The 27,068-nt window shown below is 43.7% G+C and overlaps 1 protein-coding gene across 8 annotated transcripts in view; it reads right to left on the minus strand.

Moving 5' to 3' along the window:
- Positions 1 to 27,068, minus strand: part of MACF1 (microtubule actin crosslinking factor 1) — a 348,476-nt gene that overhangs the window by 263,916 nt on the left and 57,492 nt on the right. The window contains exon 1 of one of the 8 annotated variants that reach the window (XM_084787108.1): positions 6,467 to 6,654. The exons of the other annotated variants lie outside the window; for them this stretch is intronic. Within the exon in view, the coding sequence (XP_084643234.1) occupies positions 6,467 to 6,518 (52 nt within the window). The 5' untranslated portion in view covers positions 6,519 to 6,654. Of the gene's footprint in view, positions 1 to 6,466; positions 6,655 to 27,068 lie in introns of those variants that run through there. 8 annotated transcript variants of the gene reach the window in all.

Below are 27,068 nucleotides of genomic sequence, written 5' to 3' on the forward strand. Positions count from 1 at the left end.
CCTCAAGTACTCTTCACCACTGAGCTATCTATGCATCAACTGTTAAAGAAGCAAAAATGTATCCATGTGTGGTGGTTTTAATCCCAGCACTCGGGAGGCAGAGGCAGGTAGATCTCTGAGTTCAAGGCCAGCCTGGTCTACAAACTGAGTCCAGGACAGCCAAGGCTACATAGAGAAACCCTATCTCAGGAAAAAATAAAACAAAAAACAAAGCACCCTCTCCTTTCCCCCCAAAAAGAAGGAAAAACTTCAGTACATGGAGGAGCCCTAAGGCTTGTCCTGATTGTTCAAAGGTTGCAACAGAAGACAGGTTTCTAGGTTGGTTGGCAGTGGAAATGCAAATTGTTATAAATTAATAAGATAGGTCATTTGACAATTTATAGCAAAAGGAGTAACACTAAGAAAAGTCTATGTTACTTCTCAGTAGTCACTCTTTAAAACTCCAGTGCTGAGTTTGTATGCAGGCCTCCTCCATTCCAGGCAAATACTCTGCTCTATACTGCACCCCAGACTGTGTACTCCACTCAGTCAACAACATTGCTGCTATTGAAATACACGTTTTTCTCCTTGTTATAGCTACATCTGAGCAGGACCATATTTCCAATGTGTTCAGTACCAGTGTATTTTCCTACTTTGAAATAGGATTTTATTCTGTCTTGAGTAATACCATTTTTGTTTTGTTTTGTATAAGACAAGACCTGGTACCCTCTGTTTAGACCAGGCTGGCCCCAAATTTATAGAGATTCGCCTACCTTTGCCTCCCAAGTATGAGGATTAAATGTTTGCACAACCAGGTCACACAACTGATACCATTTTTGACCAAAATTACTTACAATTACTAAATGACAAAAGAGTTTCATGAAGGTCAAAGTCTGGCAATGAAGAGGGTGAGGAGAAAGGTGCCAGGCATGATGGTCTCTATACTGAGACCTTGTCTCAAACAAAACAAGAATGAAGGTATAGCAAGCACTATGCTGGGAAAGGTGGAAGGAAGCCTCATGCCTATTCTATAGCCCCAATATGCTTAGCAAACTCTAGAGAGAACATTTTCTTATTGTTCCATCTTAACTATCTCTCTGTTTCTTTAGTTAATCTCCAATTATAAATCAAGTCACAGGCCTGGGCTGAGCTAAGGGACAGGACTTGGGCCAACAATTCAGCTTATATATATGAGAGTAGAGTCTTTCTTGGTAGAAACTACCTCAATACATAGATTGTGGCAAATGAGAAATGTAAGTTAAAGTCCTTAAACAGTGGGCCAGACAGTGGTGGCATATGCTTTTAATCCCAGCACTCAGAACACAGAGGCAGGTGGATCTCTTGAGTTTGAGGCCAGCCTGGTCTACAAAGCAAGTTCCAGGGCAGCCAAGGCTACACAGAGAAAATCCTGTCTCAAAAAAACAAAAAGCAAACAAACAAAAAAGTCCTTAAACAACAGCAGCAATAAAATATATTTCAATCCAATGCTGGGAAAGCTACAAACACACACACCACCACCACCATCACCACCACCACCAAAGAAAATAGGAGACTAGAACTTCATAATAACATCAACAGAGCTCCCTTCAACAGCTATCCACTACATGGGAGAATGGCTGCAAGCTGAATCATGTCCAGAAAAGTAAAAGTCAGCAACTGAATGTGGAGGAGAGCCAATTACTTCTTTTGGTCAGCCCTTTAGGAATACACAAAGGAACCAACCGTGTCCCATACTCAAGGGACACAGCAGGTCAACTTGACAAAGGCAGTGGTTTGCATCCCACTCTAGGAGAGAAGCTGCTTTTTATTATATAGTTTATGCTATAAAAATTATTATACCATGCATATGCATGGTGTGTACATATGTGCATGTGCGATCGCATGTGTGCACACATGTATTATGTGCATTTAGCAAATGCTAATGACTGAAAGATTAGAGACAGAGTTCAAGGTAAGTAGCATGGGGGAAAAGGGTGTTTTTTACTTTTCCTCCAAAGCCCCATACTCTTGGCAAGAAAGGTGCCCACATTATATGCATGCACTTGTTTAGCAATGGCATTCTTGCCTACTTCACATAGTCAACAACACAATAAATAGCAGCCATCTTCTTGGCTGGTATACTCCCAGGTCAACTGTCAGCATCTTAATAGGTTGAATGATCCTTGTCCTGAAGTTAGCTAAGCCACAGATAGGATAAATTAATTTATATAGCCAGGTGTGGTGGCACATGCCTGTAATCTCAGCACTCAGGGAGGCAATGGCAGGTGGATCACTGTGAGTTCAAGGCCAGCTTGGTCTACAAAGTGAGTCCAAGACAGGCAAGGCTACACAGAGAAACCCTGTCTCAAAAAAATGTATGTATGTATGTATGTATGTATGTATACACACACATATAAATTAATTTATATAAAGCATTCATATCAAAGCCACTGACACACACTAAGTGCTCAACATTTCTACCAGGACCACCAGTGCTGTGGCCACCTAACCTCAATCATCCTAAAGACATACTGAGATCAAGAAAGACCTGAAGCCAAACATGGATAACAGCAGCCTAGAACTCATGATGTGATCTGGTCTAGTTCATCCTGGACCCAAACAGGCACAAGAATTCTATTATCCAAAGAAATCCCTAAGGGCTGGAGATGTAAATCAGTTGGTAGAGTACTTGCTGAGTGTGGCTCGCAGCTCTGCCTAAACCCATGTAATAACGTGTGTTAATCTCAGCACTCAGGAGGTAGAAGCAGGAAAATCAGAAATGTGTGGTCCTTTATATAGGGAATTTAAAGCCAATCTACCTATCTTGATGGAGGGAGGGAAGAGGGGAGGGAGGTCAGCCAGCTATGCAGCCAGCCAGCCCCGAGAGAAGAGAGGAAAAAGAAGTTGTAGAAGGGGGCTGGAGAGATGGCTCAGAGGTTAAGAGTACTTTGCTGCTCTTCCAAAGGTCCTGAGTTCAATTCTCAGCAACCACATAGTGGCTCACAACCATCTATAACGAGATCTGGTGCCCTCTTCTAGCGTGCAGGTGTACATACAGGTAGAACACTGTATATATAATAAATGAATGAATGTTTTAAAAAAAAGTTGTAGAAGGAACATTTGGTGAATCCTAACATGAGCGTGTGTCTGTGTGTGTCTGTGTGTGTCTGTGTCTGTGTGTCTGTGTGCATGTATTTAATGCCCATAGCAATCAGTGCTTCTGACTCCATCTTAGAGAGAGAAAGCCAGTGAAAGCACAAGAAGCTGTTGCTGCTGTGGTCTCTTCCTTTCTCTGACTTCATAGGACACTCCCTAAGACAGGTATAACTCATCTGTTGCTCATTCATTCCTAGCAGTGTTACTCATTCCTAGTACAAATGGGCTAAAGGAAGGGTGGCAGGGGGTGCTGAGAAAGCATATGCTTTCCAAGCTTCTGCTGAGAGCCCCACTCTTACTTAAGTCAGGGTTTCTGTTGCTGTGATAAGACACCATGACCATAAGCAACTTGAAGAGGAAGGGGCTTATTTTATCTTACAGTTTGTAGTCCATCATCCAAGAAAGCTAGAGCCAGGTCTCAGGGCAAAAGCCTGGAGGCAGGAGCTGAAGCAGAAGCCATGGAAAGGGGCTACATACTGGCTTGTTTCTCATGGCTTCCTAAGCCTTTCTTCTTCTAACACCCAGGAATACCAGCCCAGAGCGGCACTACCCAAAGTGAGCAGGCCCTCCCACATCACCCATCGATCAAGAAAATGCCCTCCTCTAGCTTGTGTCAAATTGACAAACACTAGCCAGCCCACTAACAAATATGCTTGGGGTTATTGCTAAACCTGAATCACAAAGCCATCCTAATGTGATAACTATTCCTCTAATTCTTTGGCAGAGAGAAGAAGCAAAAACTATGCCAGGCATGGTGGTACACGCCTTCAATTCCAGCACTTGGGAGACAGAGGCTAGCAGATTTCTGTGAGTTCGAGGCCAGCCAGAAATAAATGTAAAACTCTGTCTCAAAAATAAAAAATAGGGGCTGGAGAGATGGCTCAGCAGTTAAGAACACTGACTGCTCTTACAGAGGACCCGGGTTCAATTCCCAGCACCCACATGGCAGCTCACAACCATCTGTAACTTCTGTTCCAAGGTCCAAATGCCCTCACACAGATATATATGCAGGCAAGATACCAATGTCCATATAAAAATAAATATTTAAAAAAATAAAAATTTGAAAGTTATATTCTCCAATTCTATGAACAAGTGCGTTTCCTATAGTTTCTGACCATGCCATCACAGGCCCATGTTCAGATGCCTTTTAATTACACCAACAATAGCAGGCAGAAGAGCTATACAAAATAGCTCAGGGCCCAGGAGAGGCCTGGGATTTCTACTCTGAGTCTCTTCTATTCAGGGAATGTGCACGTGAAGTTTGATAATTCTGTCTGAGTTTTGTAGGAAAAGAGAAGGGTTGGGGAGTGAGGTTCCTGTTCTGTCAGGTAGATTTCATGCCGAGAGATGTAGAGAGAGTCCTCTGCGACTGATGGGAGGGCAAGGGGGTTTTTGTACAGACAAAGATACATTCTCATACCTTTCTCTGACAAAACCCAAGACTTGGGAGACCTGCTAGGAAGTACCACTGATTTCTGTCTCCTCTTTTCAATGAGACTGGATTAAGAATCCAATCTTTCTACCCTTTTAAATCTTCCTTTGAAGCAGGCATGGTGGCTGGTTTGTACTATAGAGGAAGGCTGAGAGGAGGAGGCAGGATCACAAGTGTAAGGCCAGTCTGGGGTATGCAGTAAGACACTGTCTCAAAAACAGAAGCAAAAGACTTTCTTGGACACAGAAGCGAGAATAATTAATGTCACTCATTTTTTTTGTTGTTATTTTCGAGATAGGGTTTCTCTGTGTAGCCTTGACTGTCCTGGACTTGCTTTGTAGACCAGGCTGGCCTTGAACTCACAGCAATCTGCCTACCTCTGCCTCCCAAGTGCTGGGATTAAAGGCGTGTGCCACCACCACCCAGCTGATGTCACTCATTCTTGCTAAGACCTCTCCAATATATGATAAAACTAAAAGGAATTGACTCAAGCTACTGAAATTTTAAAGGAGGGGGGAAAAATAGTTGCATGGGATACAAGGAAAGAGTAAGAGAAAATAAGGCCAAGAAAATATGGGTTAACTACCTTTTGTGTTGAAATGCTTGGAACAGTGTTGCAGATTTGATTTTGTAAAAAATATTTACATACACTTTACCAACCAAGCACCCAATGATCCAGCCCACTCTAAAATAAAAGTGTTGAGTGTTGACATGGCACTTGACATTTCAGATTTCAGAGCACTTTAGGTTGGAGATCTCAATCCACCCATCCCTTTAGAGCACATAGCAGCTCTCACATGTTTCCTAGACAGCCCATAAAAGAAGGTAAAATGTCTACCAACCCTGGCAGGAAAGGGATTCAGTTTCCTTGCTCAAATCCTGCCTGCCTGCCTGCCTGCCTGCCTGCCTGCCTGCCGGCCTGCCTGCCTGCCTGCCTGCCTCTGGTTCCTGAAAACGCCCCTCTACCCTTTCCCTCCCTCCAGTCTTCCTCCTCCCCACACACACTATTCTGAGTCCAGAATCCTGACTGAGGGATGGATGGTTCGAGCACCCTTCTCAACACAAGGAAATAGAACCATCTGGCAACTAGAGAGGGAGAGAGAAACAGTTCAATCATGTTCCTCCTCAATAGCCAAAAGAACCCTGTATTGTCATCTCAGGGACTCTGGGGGTGGGAGGTGGGGAGGAAATGGGATAAGAACTTACTATGTCGTCCTGACTGACCTAGAACTCTAGGTTGGCCTCACTCACAGAAATCAGCCTGCCTGTCTCCTGACTGCTGGGAGTGACAGTGTGCCCTACCACGCTGGCTGCATAGATTATTTCTACCTATGGTCAGGGAAGAGTTTGTCAGTGGTGCAAAGAAACCATCATTTTCTTTTAAAATATTATTTTAATAAAAAGCTGACACCTTCCAAATCACTGATTTATACCTTTCAAAGTCACTGTGGGCCATCAACCCATATTCCTCCCTCAGCCACTCTTCCCACTCCCTGTGTCCTCTGCTTGGGGTAGAAACCCCGGCCTAGGAGACCTAGCTACAGCTAGGGGAGAATGGCAGGGCCAGGTAGAAGAACCTACACCAACACTAGCCAGCACTCTCAGTGAAAACAGGGAGTGGCCTGAGTCCTAAGGAGCTCAAGAAGAGTAGGGACAGTTCTTAGACACACACTCAAGCAAGAGAGCAAGCAAGCTGCTGCAGAAATGCCTCCTGGCATTCTCTCTTAACTTGGGAGTGCATTTACAAATCATTCCTTCCACCTAAACATAATGGTGGCCAGCTCAGGCTATGAGGGCTTCCCAAGCCTGTAAGAGAGGTTAGGCAGAAAGTAAAGACACCCCACCCCCACCCACCCACAAGCACACTCACTCCACTAGTGTTCACACAATCAGCAAGGGCAGCGTGAAGTCTTGTAATACCTCTAAGGTTGTTGAGTCCCTCCAGGAACTTCTGGTACTTGTAAGCATTCATGTCCCAGCCCAGCTGCTGTGTTGTTCAGTGGCTGGAAGTAGGCACCATGGTGCAGAGACAGCTGAGAATGAACAAACCAACTGAACTCTATTCCCGGACTACAAGCTCCCAAGAACTGGACTTTGACCACGAGTGCAAGTGACATCACCAGAGAAGCCTCATTAGATTACAGTCCTTTGTGCAACCCTCATTTGTTGCAGTGAGCGGAAATACCTCCCAGGAGAAGCTAGCCCCTCCTTTGTGCAAAAAAGTCAGAAGACCATAACCACTCCAGCCTGTCATTTGCCACCTCATCTGCACTTCACTCTAGGCTCTGCTGGCATGACTGCTCCTCATGCTTGTGTTCTAGAGATGCTTAAACACTCTTCAGGACACCAGTAAGGTCCATCTAACATTGGAGAACAAAAATTTTAAAGGGCCTCGCTCACCACAGAAAAATAACAGAAACCCTGAGGCAAATATCACATGGTAAAGGAGTAGATTTCATAAAACTAACAACTGTGCACTCCTCATGGAGGCCATGTTTATAGACTGGAGACCACACAGCAACACAACATAGGAGACTGCTAACCAACACAGTCCAGGCAGGAGGGAAGGCAGCAGAAAATGCCAAGCCTGTTCCCTAAATGCTTCTAGAAGCACAATCAAGGAGGCAGGACCCATTCAAACTGTGGCATAATTTACTCAATAATCTGTTTTAAAGTTGCTTTAATGTGGCAGTAGGTATTGCAAATTTCTTTCTATATCACTAGTCTAAAAAGAGGGCCACCCTAACTGTCACAAGCTCTTAGCACTAAATATACACATTATTACAATTACCTGGGTAAACCCTCACATTTCTATTGTATTGTTGTTTTATGGAACTCAAAGTGGCTTGTCTGTAGCATTAGCGTCATCTTTGAAAACACTTTTGTTAAATAGCTGTAAGTTTTCATTTGCACACTCAAAGCAAACAGGTTAAATAACCTGTGCTAAAGGCACATAGGGCCAATGAGCCAGCATAAAAGAACTTAGCTTCCCAGACCTGAGATTGGACCTCATCCCTGCTCATCTAACAAGAAAGCCTTGGCATCCTAAAAAACCCAGGAGCAACTACTGGGCGACACGTCACTAACAATCCACATCAGAGACTAATCTGTTCAACTTCAACCCTCCCTACAGGCTAAAGTCTTCCAGATAACCTGGCTCACAAATTGCCTTTCAGTTGTCCACAGTAGAACTCAGTTTGCTAAACATAATCATCTGAAAAGCCTCCAATTACACAAACTGGGATATATGCAGAGAAACTGCCCCATTGCACTGTGAAAACATGAGCTGGAGAGATGGCTCAGAGCACTTGCTGTTCTTTCTGAAGCTCCACTTCCAGCACTACATCAGGCAGCTCACAACCACATAATAATCCCCAGATCTGATACCTCTGACCTCCAAGAGCACCTGTACACATATACAATTAAAGGTAATAAAAGTAGATTTAAAAAAAAGAAGGAAAGAGAAAATATGTTCCATTAGAAAAACCAAACAAAATAATTGTAATAGCTGCTGAGATAGTGCAAATGGGGGGAGGGGTGTAAAAGACAAAAACCAACCCCAGCTTTCATGTCTTCCAATGCTTCTTGTTAGCAACAGTAATAACAAAATCCAGATGTGGTATCTGCCACTTGTAATCCCTGGATTCAGAAAACCACAAAAAGAAGATGGTTGGGCTATTCAATGAATTTGAGGCCAGCTTGGAGAAGACCGTGTCTCAAAATAGGGGGGTGGGGGTGGGGGGGTGGGGGAAGGGTCTTGGTTGGCCCATGCCTTTAATCCTGGCACTCAACAGGCAGAGGCAGCCACCTGCCTCTTCTGTAATTTCAAGGCCAGCCTGGTCTACACAGAGACCCTGTCTCGAAAAAACAGGGCTCAGTGGGTAAAACAGTTGCTAGCAAGCCTGTTGAGTGGAGTTCAACCACAAGGCTGACTCTCACCAGTTGTCCTCTACATGCTCACACACATGGGCTCATGCTCTCGAGCTTTCTCAAATAAACAAACAAATAAATGTACTTTAAAAGTCTTTTTACATCCCAGCAAGGTAGCCAACCACTTGGTAGGAAAGCATTAGGACTCACATCAGGGAAAACATAAATGCATGATTCCTTGTCAAAAAACAACTTAGTGGACAAGATAAATAGGAATTTAATACTTTAAGATGAGAAATCAAGCTGGGCATGGTGGAGCACGCCTGTAATCCCAGTACTCGGGAGGCAGAGGCAGACAAATCACTGTGAGTTTGAGGCCAGCCTGGTCTACAAAGCAAGTCCAGGACAGCCAATGCTACACAGAGAAACCCTGTCTCAAAAAAACAAACAAACAGAAAAAGATCAGAAATCAAATAGTAGGAAACAGGAAAAAAAGATAAGTATAGATTTTATGATGCACTGGATTCCATCTCCAGCACTGAAAGACAGACAGACAGACAGACAGACACACACACACACACACACACACACACACACACACACACACACACACACACACACACCCCACTGTCTAACAGGCAAGCTACTTGATTCACCTCATGGCAAGTGGACTCTTCTCCTATAGAGGCAGCTGTGATCGTGATCGTGTTGGATCATCTTCCTGGAGCTATTCTACTGTTTCTCCAGGAAAAGAATAGACAATAGCATTTGGGGGGGGGGGGAGGTGTTAATCTTTAGCTTCAGAGTCAAAATTTAAATTCAGAGACTATCTCAAGATTCAAATTTGCCACTAACTAGCATGAACAAGAGTCCTAAATGCTTAAAAAATGCTAGTTCTTAATTTTTTTGATTGAAAATTGCACCAAAACTGACAAAAACTAAGGATAGTCTTTCCTGGGGGGGGGGGGGGGGGACACATATTCACCTCATTTCAAATCTTTGTTGATGAGTAGAGAGGGGTCAATGAACCTCAGGTAAAGATATCCTGAGCTGATCTAGTCAATCAATTGGCAGAGTGAGATATAAATATAACTACTAAAATGAATGAGGTATAAAGTAGATCAACCAGCCAGAGAAGAGCAGAGTCCTTCTGGCCTAAGTCTACTCAAGACTCCTCCCACCTCGGAGAAGCCCAGACAGCATCTGCCTGCAGGAACAGCAGACTTAAAATAGCCCCTTGACTGAGTGCATTTAAAAGACAACATATGCTGCCTTGTCATTTCCTCTGCGTGTTGCACCATAAAATTGTTTAACAAAATTTTATCAGATAAAAATTAAACAAAAACAAGGATGTTTGGAATAAGCCTATGAGTGGTGGTTCCAATTAGAGGCTCTTTGGGGGTCAAGGTGAAGTGGTCTGGACTCCAGTTGCAATCTTGGAGACAGGAACCTTTCTCCCCAGACCAAGAGTTTCAAAGTACAAGTTCCAACCACCTCTACACACTCCATGGCTGTCCTGTCCTCTCCACCAGGTCTCACGAAGGTGGAGTTGTGCAATGAGAGTTTAGCTCAGGGGTAGGAGAGATTCTGCCCTAAGTTTCAGACACAGACAGACAAATGCAGATGGCTTCAAATCTGGCAATGTAAAGGCACTGACTAGCCAGCTGCTGACAAAGGGAAAAAGGCCCTGCTGTCTGCCACAGCCCTTACAAAGGCACAGACACCTAACAGCGGAGTGCAGCTTGACTAGACACAGCCAGATCAGGAAGGGTAGAGCACAAAACCCAATGTGTGGCTTCACTCTGGGTAATAAGGTGACTGTTGAAAAGGAATGTCTTGTCCTTCCTTCAAGACGGCTGGAGCCAGAGGCCAGGTGACATGAAGCCCTGAGTCAAACTGCAGATACTGCTCCTGAGAAAGTAGCGCAAGTGCGCCAGCAGAACTGAGACAAAAAGAGAAGCTTTGGGATTCTGAAGAGAGAGCCAGTCCTCCTGGACGCCACACAGCTTCTTAAGGCTCCTTTGTAAATAAGTGGCTCTATTAACTCCCTGAAGCAATCCCCTCCCTGAAAACAAAGATCTTTGTCCCACAAAGAACTTTGCATATCAGGTCAGTAACACTAAAGCAGGATGGCTGGGTTAAGGAGTTTATCCCACCCTTTCAGTCCACTCATTTTTAATGCCCACCAGGTACCAGGCACTGACTAGGGGCTGAGGACACAGAAAGGAAGGAAAAAAAAAAAAGGGAGGGGATCATGGTGTCATTAACTTGAGGGTACAGGTGACTTCCAACTGCTCACTCTCCATACAAATAAGAGGTTGAGGGACACAGGAAGTAAGTTCCCTTGTGTAAATACATGGATTTTCTTTGAAGCAGAATTGAAAGATACCCTGACAGCCAGTTGCCACCACTATCCCAAAGCAGCTGCTGGCCCAGGGAGAGAACGTTTCCAGTGACTTCAGGGGCCAGTAATGAAAACAGGTGCCAGGTTCAGGGTCTTATCTGGAGAGCAACAAAGATCACTTTCTTCGTTGTTTCCTCATGTAGCATATTTGAGAGTGAGAAGGGTCGTCCAACTGGCTTGCTAGAGAGAAAATTAGTTTGCACTCTGAGAAAAGGATTGTCCAAGGGCCAAAGCTGCCTCTCCAGGGATGATGAGGAGAAGCCAAAGGAAGTCAGACATCACCCTCAGACAGACGACACTGACTGAGTAAACCAAAGGAGCAGTCAAAGAGAACAGGTCTAGCCAAGAGAGTGCAAGGAAGCCAGCCTACCCTGTGCCCAGCCCAGGCCTGAGGAGGTACTTGGTGTGGCTTAGACACAAACTACAGGGCCTGACAAAATGCTGTCAAAAAGATCCATGAAGGCCACACACCTTCAAATCAGTTAAAACGCCTTGGTCCTTGTCTTAGCCAATGTTCTACCGCTGTGAAGAGACACCATGACCAAGGCAACGCTGATAAAAGAAAGCATTTAACTGGGACTTGCTTACAGTTTCAGAGATCAGTCCTTTATCACCACGGGAAAGAGCATGGTGGCACAAGAGAACGCATGGCACTGGAGAAGCGGCTGCCAGCTTTGCATCCTGACCCGCAGGCAGAGAGAGGGATTGGGCCTGTCCTGGGCTTTTGAAACCTCAAAGCTTACCAGCATTTTCTTCCGCAAGACCACACCTCCTAATCTTTCTAATCCTTTTAAACATTTCTACTCATTGATAACTAAGCATCAAATATGAGTCTATAGGAGCCATTCTTAGGCAAACCACCACAGTCCTGTTCTTTTTCCACGAAGAAATAAAGGGTTGAATCCTGAGTCCTTCTCTCCTCACACTACTACAAGAACCAACAAGGTTAAAAAACAAAACAAAACAAAACTCTAAGCAACTGGGAAAGACGGCAAAAATACCTGCCCTAGGGTGCTCCTACTCGACTTCAGATGCAAGCCCTGAGTTTATAAAATCATAAAACAACTAGAAGAAAGCTTCGCTGTCAGGCACTATGAGGACCTAATAAGATCAGAAACAAGATTCACTTACCACTAAGAATGAGTTTTTAGACCTCCATCAGAGATGGGAAGGAAGGAAAGCCTATTTCCTTCAGGAGTTAAGAGGAGAAGTCACTTCCTCTAAAACAGTTTCTATCATCACTACTGTCAAGGCATGGCAAACACAGTGGCACTCAAGTCGGCTAAAGGTAGGCTACAGCTTAGAAAAAACCGCAATTGGTTATTCTAAAATTAAAAAATAAAATAAAAAATAAAAAAATAAAACCAAAACCAAAACAAAACAAAAAACTAGAAGAAAGGTGTTTACTGGCTCAATTCACCTGGGTGGGCCGGCCAGAAAAAGCAAACAAATCTACAAAAAACACTGGCTCCCAACTTCAGTAGCATTCTTTTGTTACCTTTGAACTGAGGAAAGAGACAAAATAAACATTTTTAAGAAGTTAGATTCCAGACACTGAATATAGTATAATAATATTTTCCCTTGGAACAATGAGGCTAAATTTAAAAAGAAATCCCAGGACAGGGGGCATGGTGGTGACTTCAGCACAGCACAGCACAAGTTCAGAGAAATGAGTAAGCCATCACAAAGTTAAGTACCTTATAAAAGGTCAATGAGAATGTCCACCTGCTTAACAAATACTAGGAGCATCTGCGTCTACTGTACTATGGTCTCTGACTATAAGACTGAAACACTGTAACAAAAAGTTTCAAATGTAGCAAAGGATCAGACTAAGCTTACTATTGGTCCTTTGTCCCCACAGTTTCAAATGGCCCATGCCTATAATCCTAGCACTCAAGAAAGACAGAGGCAGGCAGATCTCTCTGAGTTCGAGGCTACCCTGGTCGACAAAGTGAGTCCAGGACAGCCAGGGCTACACAGAGAAACCCTGTCTTGGGAAGAAAAATGCATATATGCCTGAACAGATGACAGAATCTGCCTAAAATCCTAGCAATCCGGAGGCTGAAGCAGGAGAGTCAAAAGTTTGGAGACAACTTGGACCCCATCTCCAAAGGATAAGAAGTAAAACAGAACAAAGAAAGTATGCTATTATCTTCTTGTGTATGGGGTTTTTTAGACCTGTTGATTTTTATTTAATGTGTATGGTTCCTTTGCCTCCATGTATGTGTGTGCACCATGTCCTGTGGAAGCCAAAAGACGGTATCCGATCACCTAGAACTGGTTAGAGATAGTTGTGGCCACCTGAATCAAGGTCAATGACTGCTGAGCTCATGGTTTGGGGAGGGGAGGTGGGGGTAGGGGGTGGTTTGGTTTGGTTGGTTTGGTTTGGTTTTTCAAGACAGGGTTTCTCTGTGTAGCCCTGGCTGTCCTGGATTCACTTTGTAGACCAGGAGGCTAGCCTCAAACTCGGAAATTCACCAGCTTTTGCTTCTGCCTCCTAAGTGCTAAGATTAAAAATATGTGTCATGGATTTGTTTTACTTTTGAGAAAGAGGCTCAGCATGTATATCTGGCCTTGAATTTACAGAGATTAGTCTGCCTTCTGATGGCTGGGATTAATGAAGGCATGCAGCACTAGACTGGTATGAAATGTATTTTTTTAAATACAAATTTATCCATTCACTATTTATAATACCAAATAACTCCAGACTCCTTTAAAACTACAATAATAGGAGACTTGTACAAGAACAACACATCTGGGGGCTTAAGAGATGGCTCAGTGCTGGGAATTGAACCCAGGACCTTTGGGAAAGCAGACAGTGCTCTTAACCAGTGAGCCAACTCTCCGGCCCCTTTTTTTTTTTTTTTTTTTGGTTTTTTGAGACCAGGTTTCTTTGTGTAGCCTTGGCTGTCCTGGACCCGCTTTGTAGACCAGGCTGGCCTCGAACTCACAGCGATCCACCTGCCTCTGCCTCCCGAGTGCTGGGATTATAGGCATGCGCCACCATGCCTGGCTCTCCGGCCCTATTTTTATTTTTAAAAGATCAATACATATAGGAATCTTAATAGCCATTTAAATTGATACCTTTTTTTTTTTTTTTTTTTTTTTGGAGACAGGATCTTTCTACTTAGCTCTGACTATCCTGGAATTCACTATGTAGACCAGACTGGCCTCGAACACAGATGTCTCTGCCTCCTGGGTGCTGGGATTAAAGGTGTGCACCACCATACCGGGCACCAGTTTGTAGTTTTTGACACGGAAAAAAATTCAACATTCTGTAAGTAAACATGCTATAAACAGCATTTTCCTTTTGCGAAATAAATAATTGCAACAAATTTGGAGCTCAAGAAGCCCCACCCCTAGCTGCATAGTTAGTGGCCACTGATGAGGGAGGCTCCTGGTGAGGGAGAACCATCTTCAGGGGTGTGGACTCTGAGCAGCTTGCCCATGCTCCAACAGACTGTCCTACACCCATGTACATTAAGTGGGTTTAAAAGAAGTGCACACAAAAGCAAAGCAGGGTGGGGAAGAGACAGAAGAAATTAGAGAGGAGGGACAGGAAGCTGAATTTGATCAAAATACACTATATGCATGAAATTTTCACAGAATAAAAATGGAGAGAAAGAAAGAAAGAAAAAAAATATATCAAACTGTTCCTAGTAGGCTGGCTCAAAATCCTACACCACAATTTTAGGCTGCTTTCACTCTACATTTTTGTTCATTTTATACTTTTTCTAAAATAAACAGGGTTACTTTGTGAAAGAAAACGAAGAGAGGTGATTGTACTACAACTTAACTAAACACCGAACAATAACAGCTTTTTCAGATTTTTCCAAGCATTCTTTATCTGAAGATAGGTGGAAAAGAACAGACAACCCAACAATACAAACAACTGCTACGGCATCAACAAACAGATGAAGACAGTACAGTCTGCTCTCTCTGAGCTCTCCGTCTTAGGGAGACGGACAATTAAGAGGGAACCGCTAATAAGAGGACGAGTACAAAGACAAGAGAGCATACAAAGCACACAGGCGCCCCACAAGCAGCTTACTTTCCCTGGCTGGGGTAGATGGTGAGAACTCAATACACTAGTTACTTTTCATCTGGGACAAAAGATTACTATATAAACAAATGTTTGTGAAGCAGGTAAAAAACAAAGTAAATTCAAGGAGGATCAACAAGGGATGAAACTGATAATCCTTTCCAGAGATGGGACATGAATATAGAGAGACTTCGGAGGCAATTGAGGGCCTGGGATAGGACAGTGGGCTCAACTAGCTAACGACAGCTGTCAAGAGAGACATTCAGAAGAGACTGGTTTAAGCAAAGGAAAGGAGGAGGGTGGCAATGGGCTCGGCTTGGAAAAGGGCACAGACTTTCTGTAGACTTCTAAGTGCAAGGTACAGGACACATTTTACACACAAGTACGCATCACTTCTCAATATTCTAGTTAAACTCAAGAACATACATACAAATGTCAACCTGGGGGAGGGGAACTCGAATTCAGAGATTCTGATTTGAGAACCATCATTCCATACACAGATGAAGTTAATAAATGAAATAAGCAGAACAGGTAAATTGATATAAAAAAGCAAAATGAAGTCTCAAATTACCAAAAGCTGTTAAGAAGACCAAACATCACAAGAATGGAAAAGGGGCCACTGAGTACTTCAAGTAGGTCGTGTAAGAGAGAGCAATTGCAGTTGTGATGACAGACTGGAGATGCTTATCAAGGTGACTAAAGAAATATGAAGAGAGGAAGAAGATAGAGAGGGAGGGAAGAGAGTCAAACTTATAGAAATTTTACTTAGGTTGGAGAAGAATTTACAGGCTTACTAGAAAAGACAAATTAAGAACATATCTAGTGGGGCTGGAGGGATGGCTCAATGGTTAAGAACATGCACTGTTCCTGGAGAGGACTCAGCACCCACACCAGGCAGCTCACAGCTGCTTGTAACTCCAGCTGCAGGGGACATCCCTAATTTAAGCATATGCACATATACAGACATACACATATGTACATGTAAATAGAAAAATTTAAATATATATCTAGCACCTTGCTTCTGAAATCAGGGAAGGAGGAGAAGACCGGCAAAGACTATAAATGAAATGAAAAGTAAGTTGTGGGAAGTAAAAGCTGAATGGCGGGGGCTGGAGAGATGGCTCACTGGTTAAGAGCACCACCGCCTGCTCTCCCAAAGGGTGGCTCACAACCATCTATAATATGATCTGATTCTGTCTTCTGGTGTGCAGTCGTACATGCAGGCAGAACACTGTATACATAATAAATAAATAAATAAATAAATAAATAAATAAATAAATGACAAACAAACTCCAAGAACACATACTTTTATGTTAAAAAAAAAAAAAACTGAATGGCTGGAAGGGAGTTGACAAGGTTGGGTGGAGCTGAGCTAAGGGCCGTGAAGCAAGTCTAGAATAGTTGCTGCAGGGAAAAGGAACTGGAATCAGCCTGATAGAATTAAAAGATTTCAAGGCAGGAGTGGCAGCCAAGTGGTGGCATTCATGAATCAGTAGAGGAGTCAGTCACTCAGAGAAGCTCAGCAGAGAAAATGACTCAGGGCCCAACCCTGGAGAATGGGAAGGAACAGGCAAGACAGAGAGACCAGCGGTGGTCTGTTAAGTGCTAAAAGGCTAGGTTGGGGAAGTAGACACCATAAACAAAATGGCAGACTGGGCAACAGCAGAGACTAGGTTTCTCAGGCAAAAAGGAATAGGAGCAGCAGGAAGAAGGGTGTGTCAAAGCTCTGGGATCAGGTCACCCATAATCTCCTCCCCCGAAGAAGAGGCTACCCACCTACAAGACTCAATACCAGGCTTGCTTCCAACCTCTGCTCTGGTGTGGAAGTTGCTCTATATAGTGGAGACTGACGCTTTAAGCTTGATGAAGGGAGTTCCAATGGCAGGTGCTCTACCCTAAGCTTCTTAACTCTGAAATGTGACCTGCATTGCATGCTGTAATAATGGTGTTTCCTTCCTTTTTTCTTTCTTGCAGTGCTGAGCATCAAACTCAGGGCCTCAAACATGCCATGCGATGCAAGAATTCCACCACTGGGCTGGGGAGATGGCTCAGCAGTTAAGAGCATTGATTGCTCTTACAAAGGTTCTGAGCTCAATTCCTAACAACCACATGGTATCTCACAACGAGATCTACAACGTGATCTGATGCTCTCTTCTGGCCTGCAGGTACACATGCAGACATAATAAATAAATAAATCGGAGCTGAAGAGATGGCTCAGGTTAAGAATGCTGTCTGTTCTTCCAAAGGTCCTGAATTCAATTCCCAGCAACCACACGGTGGTGTAGAACCATCTATAATGTGATCTGATGCCTTCTTCTGGCATAGAGGCAGAGTAATTATATACATAATAATAAATAAATCTTTTTTTAAAATTACTTATACAATATCCTGCCTGCATGTATGCCAGCAGGCCAGAAGAGGGCACCAGATCTCGTTGTAGATGGTTGTGAGCCATCATGTAGTTGCTGGGAATTGAACTCACAACCTTTGGAAGAGCAGACAGTGCTCTTAACCACTGAGCCATCTCTCCAGCCCAATAAATCTTTTTTAAAAACAAAAATAAATAAATAAATCTTTTTAAAAATTCCACCACAGAGCAGAACATCAGTCTACTAGCTATAGTATCAATACCTTGTTTGGTTTGGTTTTGAGACAGAGTCTCACTGTTTGGTCGTGATTGGTCTGGAACTCACTACATAGACCAGGCTGGCCTCAGACCCAGAGATCAGCCTGCCTCTGGCTCCCCAGTATCAGATTTATAGGCTGTGCCATCACACCTGACCCACATGTAACTTTAAAAATAACTTTTCTTTTTTTTTTTTTTTTTTTTTGGTTTTTCGAGACAGGGTTTCTCTGTGTAGTTTTGGCTGTCCTAGACTCACTTTGTAGTCCAGGCTGGCCTCGAACTCACAGCGATCCGCCTGCCTCATAACTTTTCTTTAGTTATGAGAAACCATGGGTTGTTGGCCTATGTTGTTGATGAAAATAAAAGTCTAAGAAATGCCTCCCTGCTATTCACCAACTCCCTCTGTGCCTTGCAGGTAGACAGTGTAGGACAAGAGTCGCCATCCTTAGAGCCTTGGATCCTCATCCACTGCTAAGGCACAGCCCCAGCATAATAATTACACTCAAAAGGGAGAGGTAACAAGGTAAGTGAGGTCCAGGGCTAGACTGAGAAAATGAGCTTCCTTCCTTTCACTGTCAACTCAAAGTTGAGGCCAGGCATATAGTATAGCTTAGTGCCTGCCTAGCTGGGTACGATGGAAGCCTTGGGTCCCGTCCCCAGCATCGGCAAAAATAAAAGTTTGGTTTTGGTAGTTGAATCTATTTTTTAATACTAATTCTTGCTGAGTTTTCTAATTTATTTATTGAAAGTTTAGACAAACTATTTGTCAATCTCTTGCCTTTTAAGGAAAGGACAGCCTAAGCAAACTATTTATTCCCTAAAGATCCAGGCTCCTAGCTAGCTTATTATTCCAGTCTGGGACAAAAAGAAGAGACTTGAATCATCTCAGAGATGCTACAAATTAATCAAACGTTGTCACCTAAAGGTACTGCTGCCTCTTAATGGCCAATTTTCTTCTTTCCAAATATTTTTCTAAAAAGGCAATGGGTGTGTAATCACAAAAGAAAGCTTCTAATATTAGAGTGTCCTGACAAGACAAGAATTCAAGAGTTGGGTGGCCGTCTGAATAAGCATCTGGAATCTGGCCCCCACTGGCCTGGTCTGCCATTCCGTTTGGACTGATACAGGCCTTGATGTATGAGATGGAAAAAGAAACTCCCACTGTTTGTTTAATGTAACTCTAGTTCACCTTCCATTTGGTCACCGCCTTCCTTTGCTCACAAACACTTAATTGTCCCTGAAAAGTAGGTCAGTGCCTACTGGAACAAGCTGGAGAGAAAGCTAAGTCCCAGCCCATGAGTCGAAGAGCCTGAAGAGGTCCAATCTGTGTCTAGGAGACCAACACCAACAGTGCAGGATGCCAAGAGCCCTTCAGGTACTCCAGGCAGCAACCTGGCTACTGCCATTCCTAGCCATTCCTAGGTGGTGACTAAGCAGCCTAAGAGAGTAGAAGACGCCCAGAAAAAGCAGCTGGGGCTCATGTGCGTCTAGGGAATACTTTTCTCCTGGTGCCTCACAAGGTAGCCCTATTGATCCCTGAGTGAAAGGCGAACAATCAGAATGCAGACTTCTTCCCACCACCTCTCCAATGGCCCCTTCTTGGAGAATACCAAGCGTTGCTCAGCCATAAATGGAGCAGTATAAACATCTCCCCACTCCTTCCCCCGAATATCTTATTTAGGATGCCCAAAAATAAACACTGCCTCTCACCCATGGACCAGAGGTGCATCCCTAGCACTGTAAATGGTCATTTGAGAATGAGAGGGTTAAAGTCTGGGTACAGGATACATCTTGTCCTTGGCTCAAATACTCCACCCATGGTCTCCCCTAACCTTCTAACTGTCTAGCTCACTAAATATAGACTACGGTTCCAAAGTAAAATTTAAAAAAAATAAGGAAGGGGAGGGCAGGGAGATGAGGTGACAGAGGGCTGGCAGTCTGCAAAACAGCTACCAGAAGGTCAGCTGTCCAGCTGGCTCTGGAATCTGAAGACTTCCAAACCTAACAACTGCCTTTCTCAGCAAGAATCAAAAGTATGTGCAGCAGCTGCGGAGGATAAAGGCTGCTGAGCCCAGCCAGAAGCCAGCAGCAAACCATTTCCTTTGCCATTGTTCTCCCCAAGAAGCAACTGCTGACAGTAACCTTAGACAAGATACCAGCTCTGACCGGCTGAAAGGAAGAGTAGGTTATCTCTGACAAATTGTGTGCCTTGCTCTTCCCCCTCCCTCCTTGGGATCTCGGTCTTTAATACTGAAACCCAAACCACTAACAGTTCCACCTCACGGCCTCCCCTGTGCTGCAATATATGCACACATCAGCTAATACTTGGATTCATATTTTTACTACTTATTAGTCTAAGAACTAGACCCTAAAGTTTACAGAACAAGGACTGTATCTCATCAGCACTGTAGCACTGGCTGCACACTTCAAGCTCTTTTTTTTTTTTTTTAAAGATTTTTACATTTATTTTTATGTATACAGTGCTCTGTCTGCATGTACATCTACAGGCCAGAAGAGGGCATCAGATCACATTGTAGATGGTTGTGAGTCACCGTGTGGTAGCTGGGAATTGAACTCAGGACCTCTGGAAGAGCAGTCAGTGCTCTTAACCTCTGAGCCATCGCTCCAGCCCACACTTCAAGCTCTCTACACATACTGTTTCCTTCAGTCTTCATATCCTACAATGCAGGTGCCATGAGCAAAGCATTCTATAGATGAACCAAGGCACATGAACGACTGAGCACATGCCCAAGTTCAGTTCGTAAGTGGCAAGGCTGAGACTCAGACCCCAAAAGCCTGACCCCTGTCCTAACCTCAGTTCTCCTATACAGTGGTCCCATCTCAGCTCAGTAGTCTATGCCAGTGGTCCCCAATTAGCAGCACCAGCATCTCCTGGGAACTCACAACAGACACAAATTCTCAAGCCCCACCTGTGATCCTATGCACACTGAGCCAGAACCAGGGTGGGACCTGGCAATCTGTCTTAACAGGCCCTCCAGGTAGTTCTGATGCTGGTTCAAGGGGAAGAGCCACAGGAGAGTCATAAACTATGCTGCTTTGGCTTGTCTGCATCTGAGCCACACCCAGGAGAGAAGAGGAGTCCAGGAAGAACTTAATAACGCAAAAACACCCTGAACAACTGACTGCAGCATAATGGTTACCAATACAGGCAAATAGTACAGACAGACTGCCTGCCTGCCTGACAGCGGAATACCTAGCTCTGCTGCCAACCAGCTGTGTGTCTTTAGGCATGCCACTACGTCTTTCTGGTCCTCCATTTCAAGTGTGAAATGGAGCTGAAATGGGAAACTATAATTATCACTGTCATCAGGACCTAGCAGCCTGGCCTGAAATCTCAACTACTTAGGAGACTGACACAGGAAGATTACAAAGCCATGGCCTGCCTGGGCCACATGGCCAGTTCCAGGCCAGCCAGGGATAGATGATGAGACTCTGTCTAAACAAACAACTAAATAATAAATAAATAAGTTTAAAGGGGGGAAAGAGATAGAACTGTGGCTCAGTGACAGAGTACTTGGCCAGCATGTGTATGACTCTAGGCTCAATAATCACTAATAAAAAGTGAAAAGGTCTAGGGCTGGAGAGATGACTCAGTAGTTAAGAGTACTGTCTGCTCTTCCAAAGGACCCGGGGTTCAATTCACAGCACCTACATGGCAACAAACAATGTCTGTAACTCCAGTTCCAGGTGATCTGACACCCTCACACCAATGCACATAAAATTAAATAAATTATTTTTTAAAAATTAAAAATTAAAAAGTCAGAATTGGGGACGATGGTTAATGAAGAGTGTTAGCCAAGATCCTGGACACTAGAAGAAAAAAAAAATAAGTCATATAAAGCATCTGATAAGCCAAGCTTGAAACTGAATAAATGGTATATAAATTGTTTCTAACTACTGCTCATGTATGTGTGACAATGTACTAGGCACAGGCATTACACCTTCCTTTAAAGGCATAGAAAAGCAGTAGGCTAAACGTGACAAAAAAAAGTAACTACACACAGCATCAAATGTTAAGAATCACAAAAAGGTAGGGCATGGTGGCACACACCTGTAAAAACCAGCATGGGGGGGGGGGGGGGGCAGGGGGAGTCGGGGAGCGGAGGCAGAGGCAGAAAGGTCTCTGAGTTTGAGGCCAGCCTGGTCTCTATAGTGAGTTCCAGTACAGCTGAGAGTACATAGAGAGACTCTATCCAAAAAAAAAGAAAAGAAAATGAAAATGTTTTTGGTTGGAAAGAACATGAGGTATTTTTGTTGTTTACTTGTTTTTTAAATGGGACCTCATAGGGCGACAGTGGTGGCACACACCTTTAATCCCAACATGGAGGCAGATGCAGATGGATCTCTGAGTTCGAGGCCAGCCTGGTCTATAGACTGAGTTCCAGGACAGCCAAGGTTACACAGAGAAACTCAAAAAGGCCTTGAAAAAAGCCAAGATTGGGGTGGGGGGGGAGGAGACGTGGGAAAAGGAAGAAGAAAGAAAGAAAGAAAGGAAGGAAGGAAGGAAGGAAGGATGGATGGATGGATTCACAGGGTTAACCAATTTTGCCAGAAACTTGCTATCTTACCTATACTGGCTTCAAACATGAGATTCGAAATTAGAGATTTAGAAGTAGCTATGCCAAATGTTGTAAAAAGCTATGCCGGCCTGAGTCTACAGCACAGTGGTCCCTGGGTTCGATCTCTAGCACTAAAATGTGGGGGAGGGGTGGGATGAGGACGCCTGTAAGTAGGTACAAGGGAGGATCCGCACATGTTTAAGGCTAGACTAAGTGGTTACATGGTGAGGTCTAGGGTGGCCAGGGCTACATGAGACTGCTCACAATCACCTGAAACGCTAGTTCCAGGGATCTGACACACTTGACTCCAGTGGCACCTACATTTCCACCTGCATATACCCCCAACACACACACACACACACAAGTAAATAAATAGAAAAAGAATCTGTTTATTTTCCCCATAAGCATCATAACTCAAGTCAGCGAAAAAAAACAACTGGCTAAAATTTGTTTTAGGAGCTGGACATGGTGGTGCACAATTTTTATGCCAACACTCAGGAGGCAGAGGCAGGCAAACATCTGTGAGTTCAAGGCCAACCTGGTCTATAGAATGAGTTCCAGGACAGGCAGAGATACATAGAGAAACCTTGTCTTAAAAAACGAAACAGCAACAACAAAATTGTTTTAGGACTGATCTGTGAATTGAAGTATTCAGCACACCATGCACTCCACTTCCTTGAGTAATTAGAAGCCAGTCATATTCTGAACATGGAACATAAAACACCTATAATTATGTCGTTTGTGTACAGGCCAACTTGAAAATTATATTGTTATTCCTCATCAAAGCTCTCACTGGGAATGAGAAAAGATAGTTTCTAATAATTGTTTTGGCCTTTAGAACTTTCAATATCATTAAACAAGATAGCCAGGAATTTGTTATCTTACCTAAACTGGCCAGAAACTTGCAGTCCTCTCTTATTAGCTGAGTTCAACCCTTTCAGCCATTTTCAAGCTTATGAGACTTCTATTCAAACACAATAAGAAGTAACCTCATAATTCCATGTTTGCTTGCCTGGGTACTGCCTTGCCTAGCCTTGCCTTCCTTCCTTTCTCTTTCTTTCTAAGACAGGTTCTCATTACACAGGCCTGACTGGCCTGGAACTTACTCTGTACACCAGGCTGGCCCTGAACTCACAGAGATCTGTCTGCTTCTGCCTTCCAGCACTGGAATTAAAGACATGTGCCACCAAGCCTGGCAGTCTGCTTTCTTTTATTCACTATTTTGTAAAGGAAAATACTGCAGTAGATCTTTGGCATACAAACTAGAGAAATACAAATTGCTAGTAGCAAAATTAAGATAGATGGGGTTGTAGCTAACTGGCACAGCACTCACCTAGCATGTGCAAGGCCCTGGGTTCATTACTACCACATACATACATACATACATACATACATACATACATACATACATACGCACGCGTGCACACACACACACATTAAGCTTCCTATAAACATTGTAGGCAAATTTCTGTTTTATATGTGGAAGTAGTTGAATAAAATAATATGATTTTTCCCCTAGTACTGGGGTTTGAATACAGAGCCTCATGCATATGAGGCAAACAACCTACCACTGAGCTACGATCCCGGCCCAATATATATTTAACTAGTAATTCTTACTTGCCAAAGAGCATCAGAAAACTCTCAACATATTTTGAAGAAGTCCATTATTACTAAACAGAAAATAAGTAGCTCAATCGGGTCAGATATTTTATATAACTTGCAATTTTGCATAAAGAAAGTTACATAAACAAAAAACAGCATTCATTTCCCAAAGAACAAGTCAGAATCAGAGGCCACGTTTCAAGGGGAACATGCTTGTGCTTATCTTTATTCCACTGTCATACAAGTGCCCCCTACTGTCCTCTGAATTTAATCTGTCAGATGAACCCTTCCTTTGCCCTCCCCAGCTGTGTGAGCACGCATGTCTGCATGAGAACTAAAGGCATGCATTACCACACCCAGCTTTTTACACAGGCCCCGAGGGGTCAAGCTCAGGGTCTACTGCTTATATGGCAAACTAAGCATCTCCCCTGCTTATTAAAAAGAGAAAAGAAAAAAGAGGGAAAGCAAGATGGCTCCAAAGGCAAGCCTGATAACCTAAGCTCAACCTTCAGAATAGGGGAGAACTGACTCCTGAAAGTCATCCTCTGCCCTGTGCATGATACATACATACAAACATACAAACATACATACATACATACATACGATACTCATGCATACATATACACACAACAGTAATTTAAGATTCATTTTTAGAACCTCTCTTATAGTGTCCTTAAAATTTTTTTTTCAGTATGTAGCCCAAGTTGGTTTTGAATTTATGATCCTCTTGCCTTAGTCTCTCCTTTCAAATGCTAGGATTACAGGCATGTACCTTGCATGTACCAGGCATCACACCTGGCTAACGCAGAGACTAATAATAATGCAACCTTAGCAGGTGTGATAACATCCACCTCCCAGAGATCCACCTCCCTTTACCTCCTGAGTGCTGACATTAAGGCGTGCGCCACCACCAATACCTGCTGACACTCACCTTTAATCTCAGTACTAAGGAGCCAGAGACGAGCAAATCTCTTGCGAGTGTATGGCTCACCTGGTCTACACCTGGTCTACAGAACAAACTGTAGGCCAGCCAAGGATACATATTGAGTCCTCTCTCAAAAAAAAAGTGCCCTTTGGGCTGAAGAGATGGTTCAGGGATTGGGAGCACTGTCTGCTCTTCTGGGGAGCCCAGGTTCAATTCCCAGTATTCACATGGCAGCTCACAGCTCTCTGTAACTCCAGTTCCAAGGGATCTGACACATTCACACTAAGGCACATAAAATTAAAAAGTAAATAATTATATTAAAAAAATCTTCAGGAAAAAAAAGTGCCCTTTACTAATTTGCCATGTGACTGATTCACTCATCCCACCTGGACAGCAAAAAAACTACCCTGAGCAGCACTTGAGTGGTGAGTGGTACTAGACTCCAAAGGCACAACAGCCGTATTCCAATGTGCATAAGCTGAGTGGGGACACAGCACACACTGAGAAGATGTATTCTTTTCTTAAAGATTTGGTTTTTTTACATTATATACCTGTTTGTATGTATTTGTACTACATGCGTGCCTGGTGTCCTTGGAGGCCAGAAAAAGGTATCGATCCCCTGGAGCCAGAGTCAGATATTTGTCAGCAGCCATCTGGCTGCTGGAAGACCAACGCAGGTCCTCTGCAAGAGCAGCGGTGCTCTTAACTGCTGATCCATCTCTCTAGCCTTGATGTAGTCTTTATTCATGACTCAGTAAGCAACCCAATGACACCAGGCCTGATGATAACACCTTTAATCTCGGCCAGCGGTTGCACGGCAGAGGCAAGCAGATCTCTGTAACTTCCAGGTCAGTCAGGGCTTCATAAAGAGTCCCTGTCTCAAACAAACAAAGAAAACAAAACCCAACATGAGCACTGCAGTCCTTTGTAACAGAGGCTGATCTCCCTTAAGTACTCGTTACAGACAGATCCACCCACGTGGCTGAAGGAGCTACCTCCGAGTCTCACCTCACACCTGCTACGAGCTCTCAGACTTGTCCAGCTATCTCTAGACCTGATAATATACTAGGCAGAAAACTCAAAACTGGATCACAGTCTTGCTTTAGAATTTTGATAAACACTACAAATGACACAAAAAAGAAAAGATGGGAAGTTAAGGGGACATGAGAAAGGAAGGGAAAAGGCACTTCTCACCATAGAGCCATAAGCTCAAAATCTGCAAATGAGATACAAAACTTCAGCACTGTTAAAATTTGCCTGGAAGGAGAGCAGGCGGATGGCTATGAGTTCAAGGCCAGCCTGGCCTACAAAGCAAGTCCAGGACAGCCAGGGCTACACCTAGTGGGGTGGTTTAGATGGCATGTGGCTGGCTACCTGAGGCCATGGAGCCAGTAAGCACTGAAACCAGAACTCTAATTCCCTGCAGAAGGCTGCTTTCTACCCAGAGGGTAAATGTATCTGATACTGTGACAGTTACAAAAAGAAAACCCCTGGGGAAAGGAGGAAAGGCACCTGAGAGCCAAAGAGAAGCTAAGAACTTTCTGCTGGTGGGGTGGTACAGCACCTACAGCAAAACCCTATCTCGAAAGGGAGGTGGGGGGACAAATGCTCCCCTCCCTCTAATGATATCTATGAACTTTTAAAATCCACCAATTAACTAGGCAGGAAAAATCCCCACAAACTAGAAAAGGCTGTTTAATACCCATAAATCCAAAAATGAATTTTTTCCTAACCTCCCTGGTGATTTTTTTTTTTTAACGAAGAATTTATGTGGACTTCTCTATGATCCAGAAGAAAAGAACATCTGAGTTAATTTAAAAACAAAATCTAAGCCTGTTTTTAAAACTGAGTTGGGGGCTGGAGAAACAGCTCCATGGTTAAGGGAGAGAGGCTAAGTGGCTGCTCTTCCAAAGGACCCAGGTTAACTCCCACACAGCAGCTCACAACTGTCTGTAACTCCAGTTCCAAAGGATCTGACACTCTCACACCAGTGTACACAAAATAAAGCTAAATAAATTTTAAAAAATAAATTAAGCCAGGTGTGGTAGCGCACACCTTTAATCACAGCACTTAGGAGGCAGAGGCAGGCGGATCTCTGTAAAGTCGCGGCCAGCCTGGTCTACAAAAGTGGGTCCAGGACAGCCCAGGCTAAATAGGGAAACTCTCTCTCGAAAAACCAGTAAATAAATAAATAAATTAATTAATTTATAAACTGAGTTAGTATGTTGCAAAATGAGACCCTGGATCCCCAAACAGGAAAAAAGTTCCATCTGAACCTAAGGGGGTCACACTCTCCCGGCCTGAACCTTCTTCCCAACTCCTTGCTAGGCTTTCCATCCAGACAGAGCAAAAACTGGCCAGACTGGCTAGGTGGCTCTTGGGTAGGAGCACATGAGCGGCCAGGCAGGCCCACAGGTGGCGCTGCTTATTAACTAGCAGCTCCCACTCCCTCAGGGGAAGGAAGCTGCAAGGT

The sequence above is a fragment of the Acomys minous genome (genome assembly GCF_964271855.1).
Source record: "Acomys minous genome assembly, chromosome: 6".
NCBI classification, from domain to species: Eukaryota; Metazoa; Chordata; class Mammalia; order Rodentia; family Muridae; genus Acomys; species Acomys minous.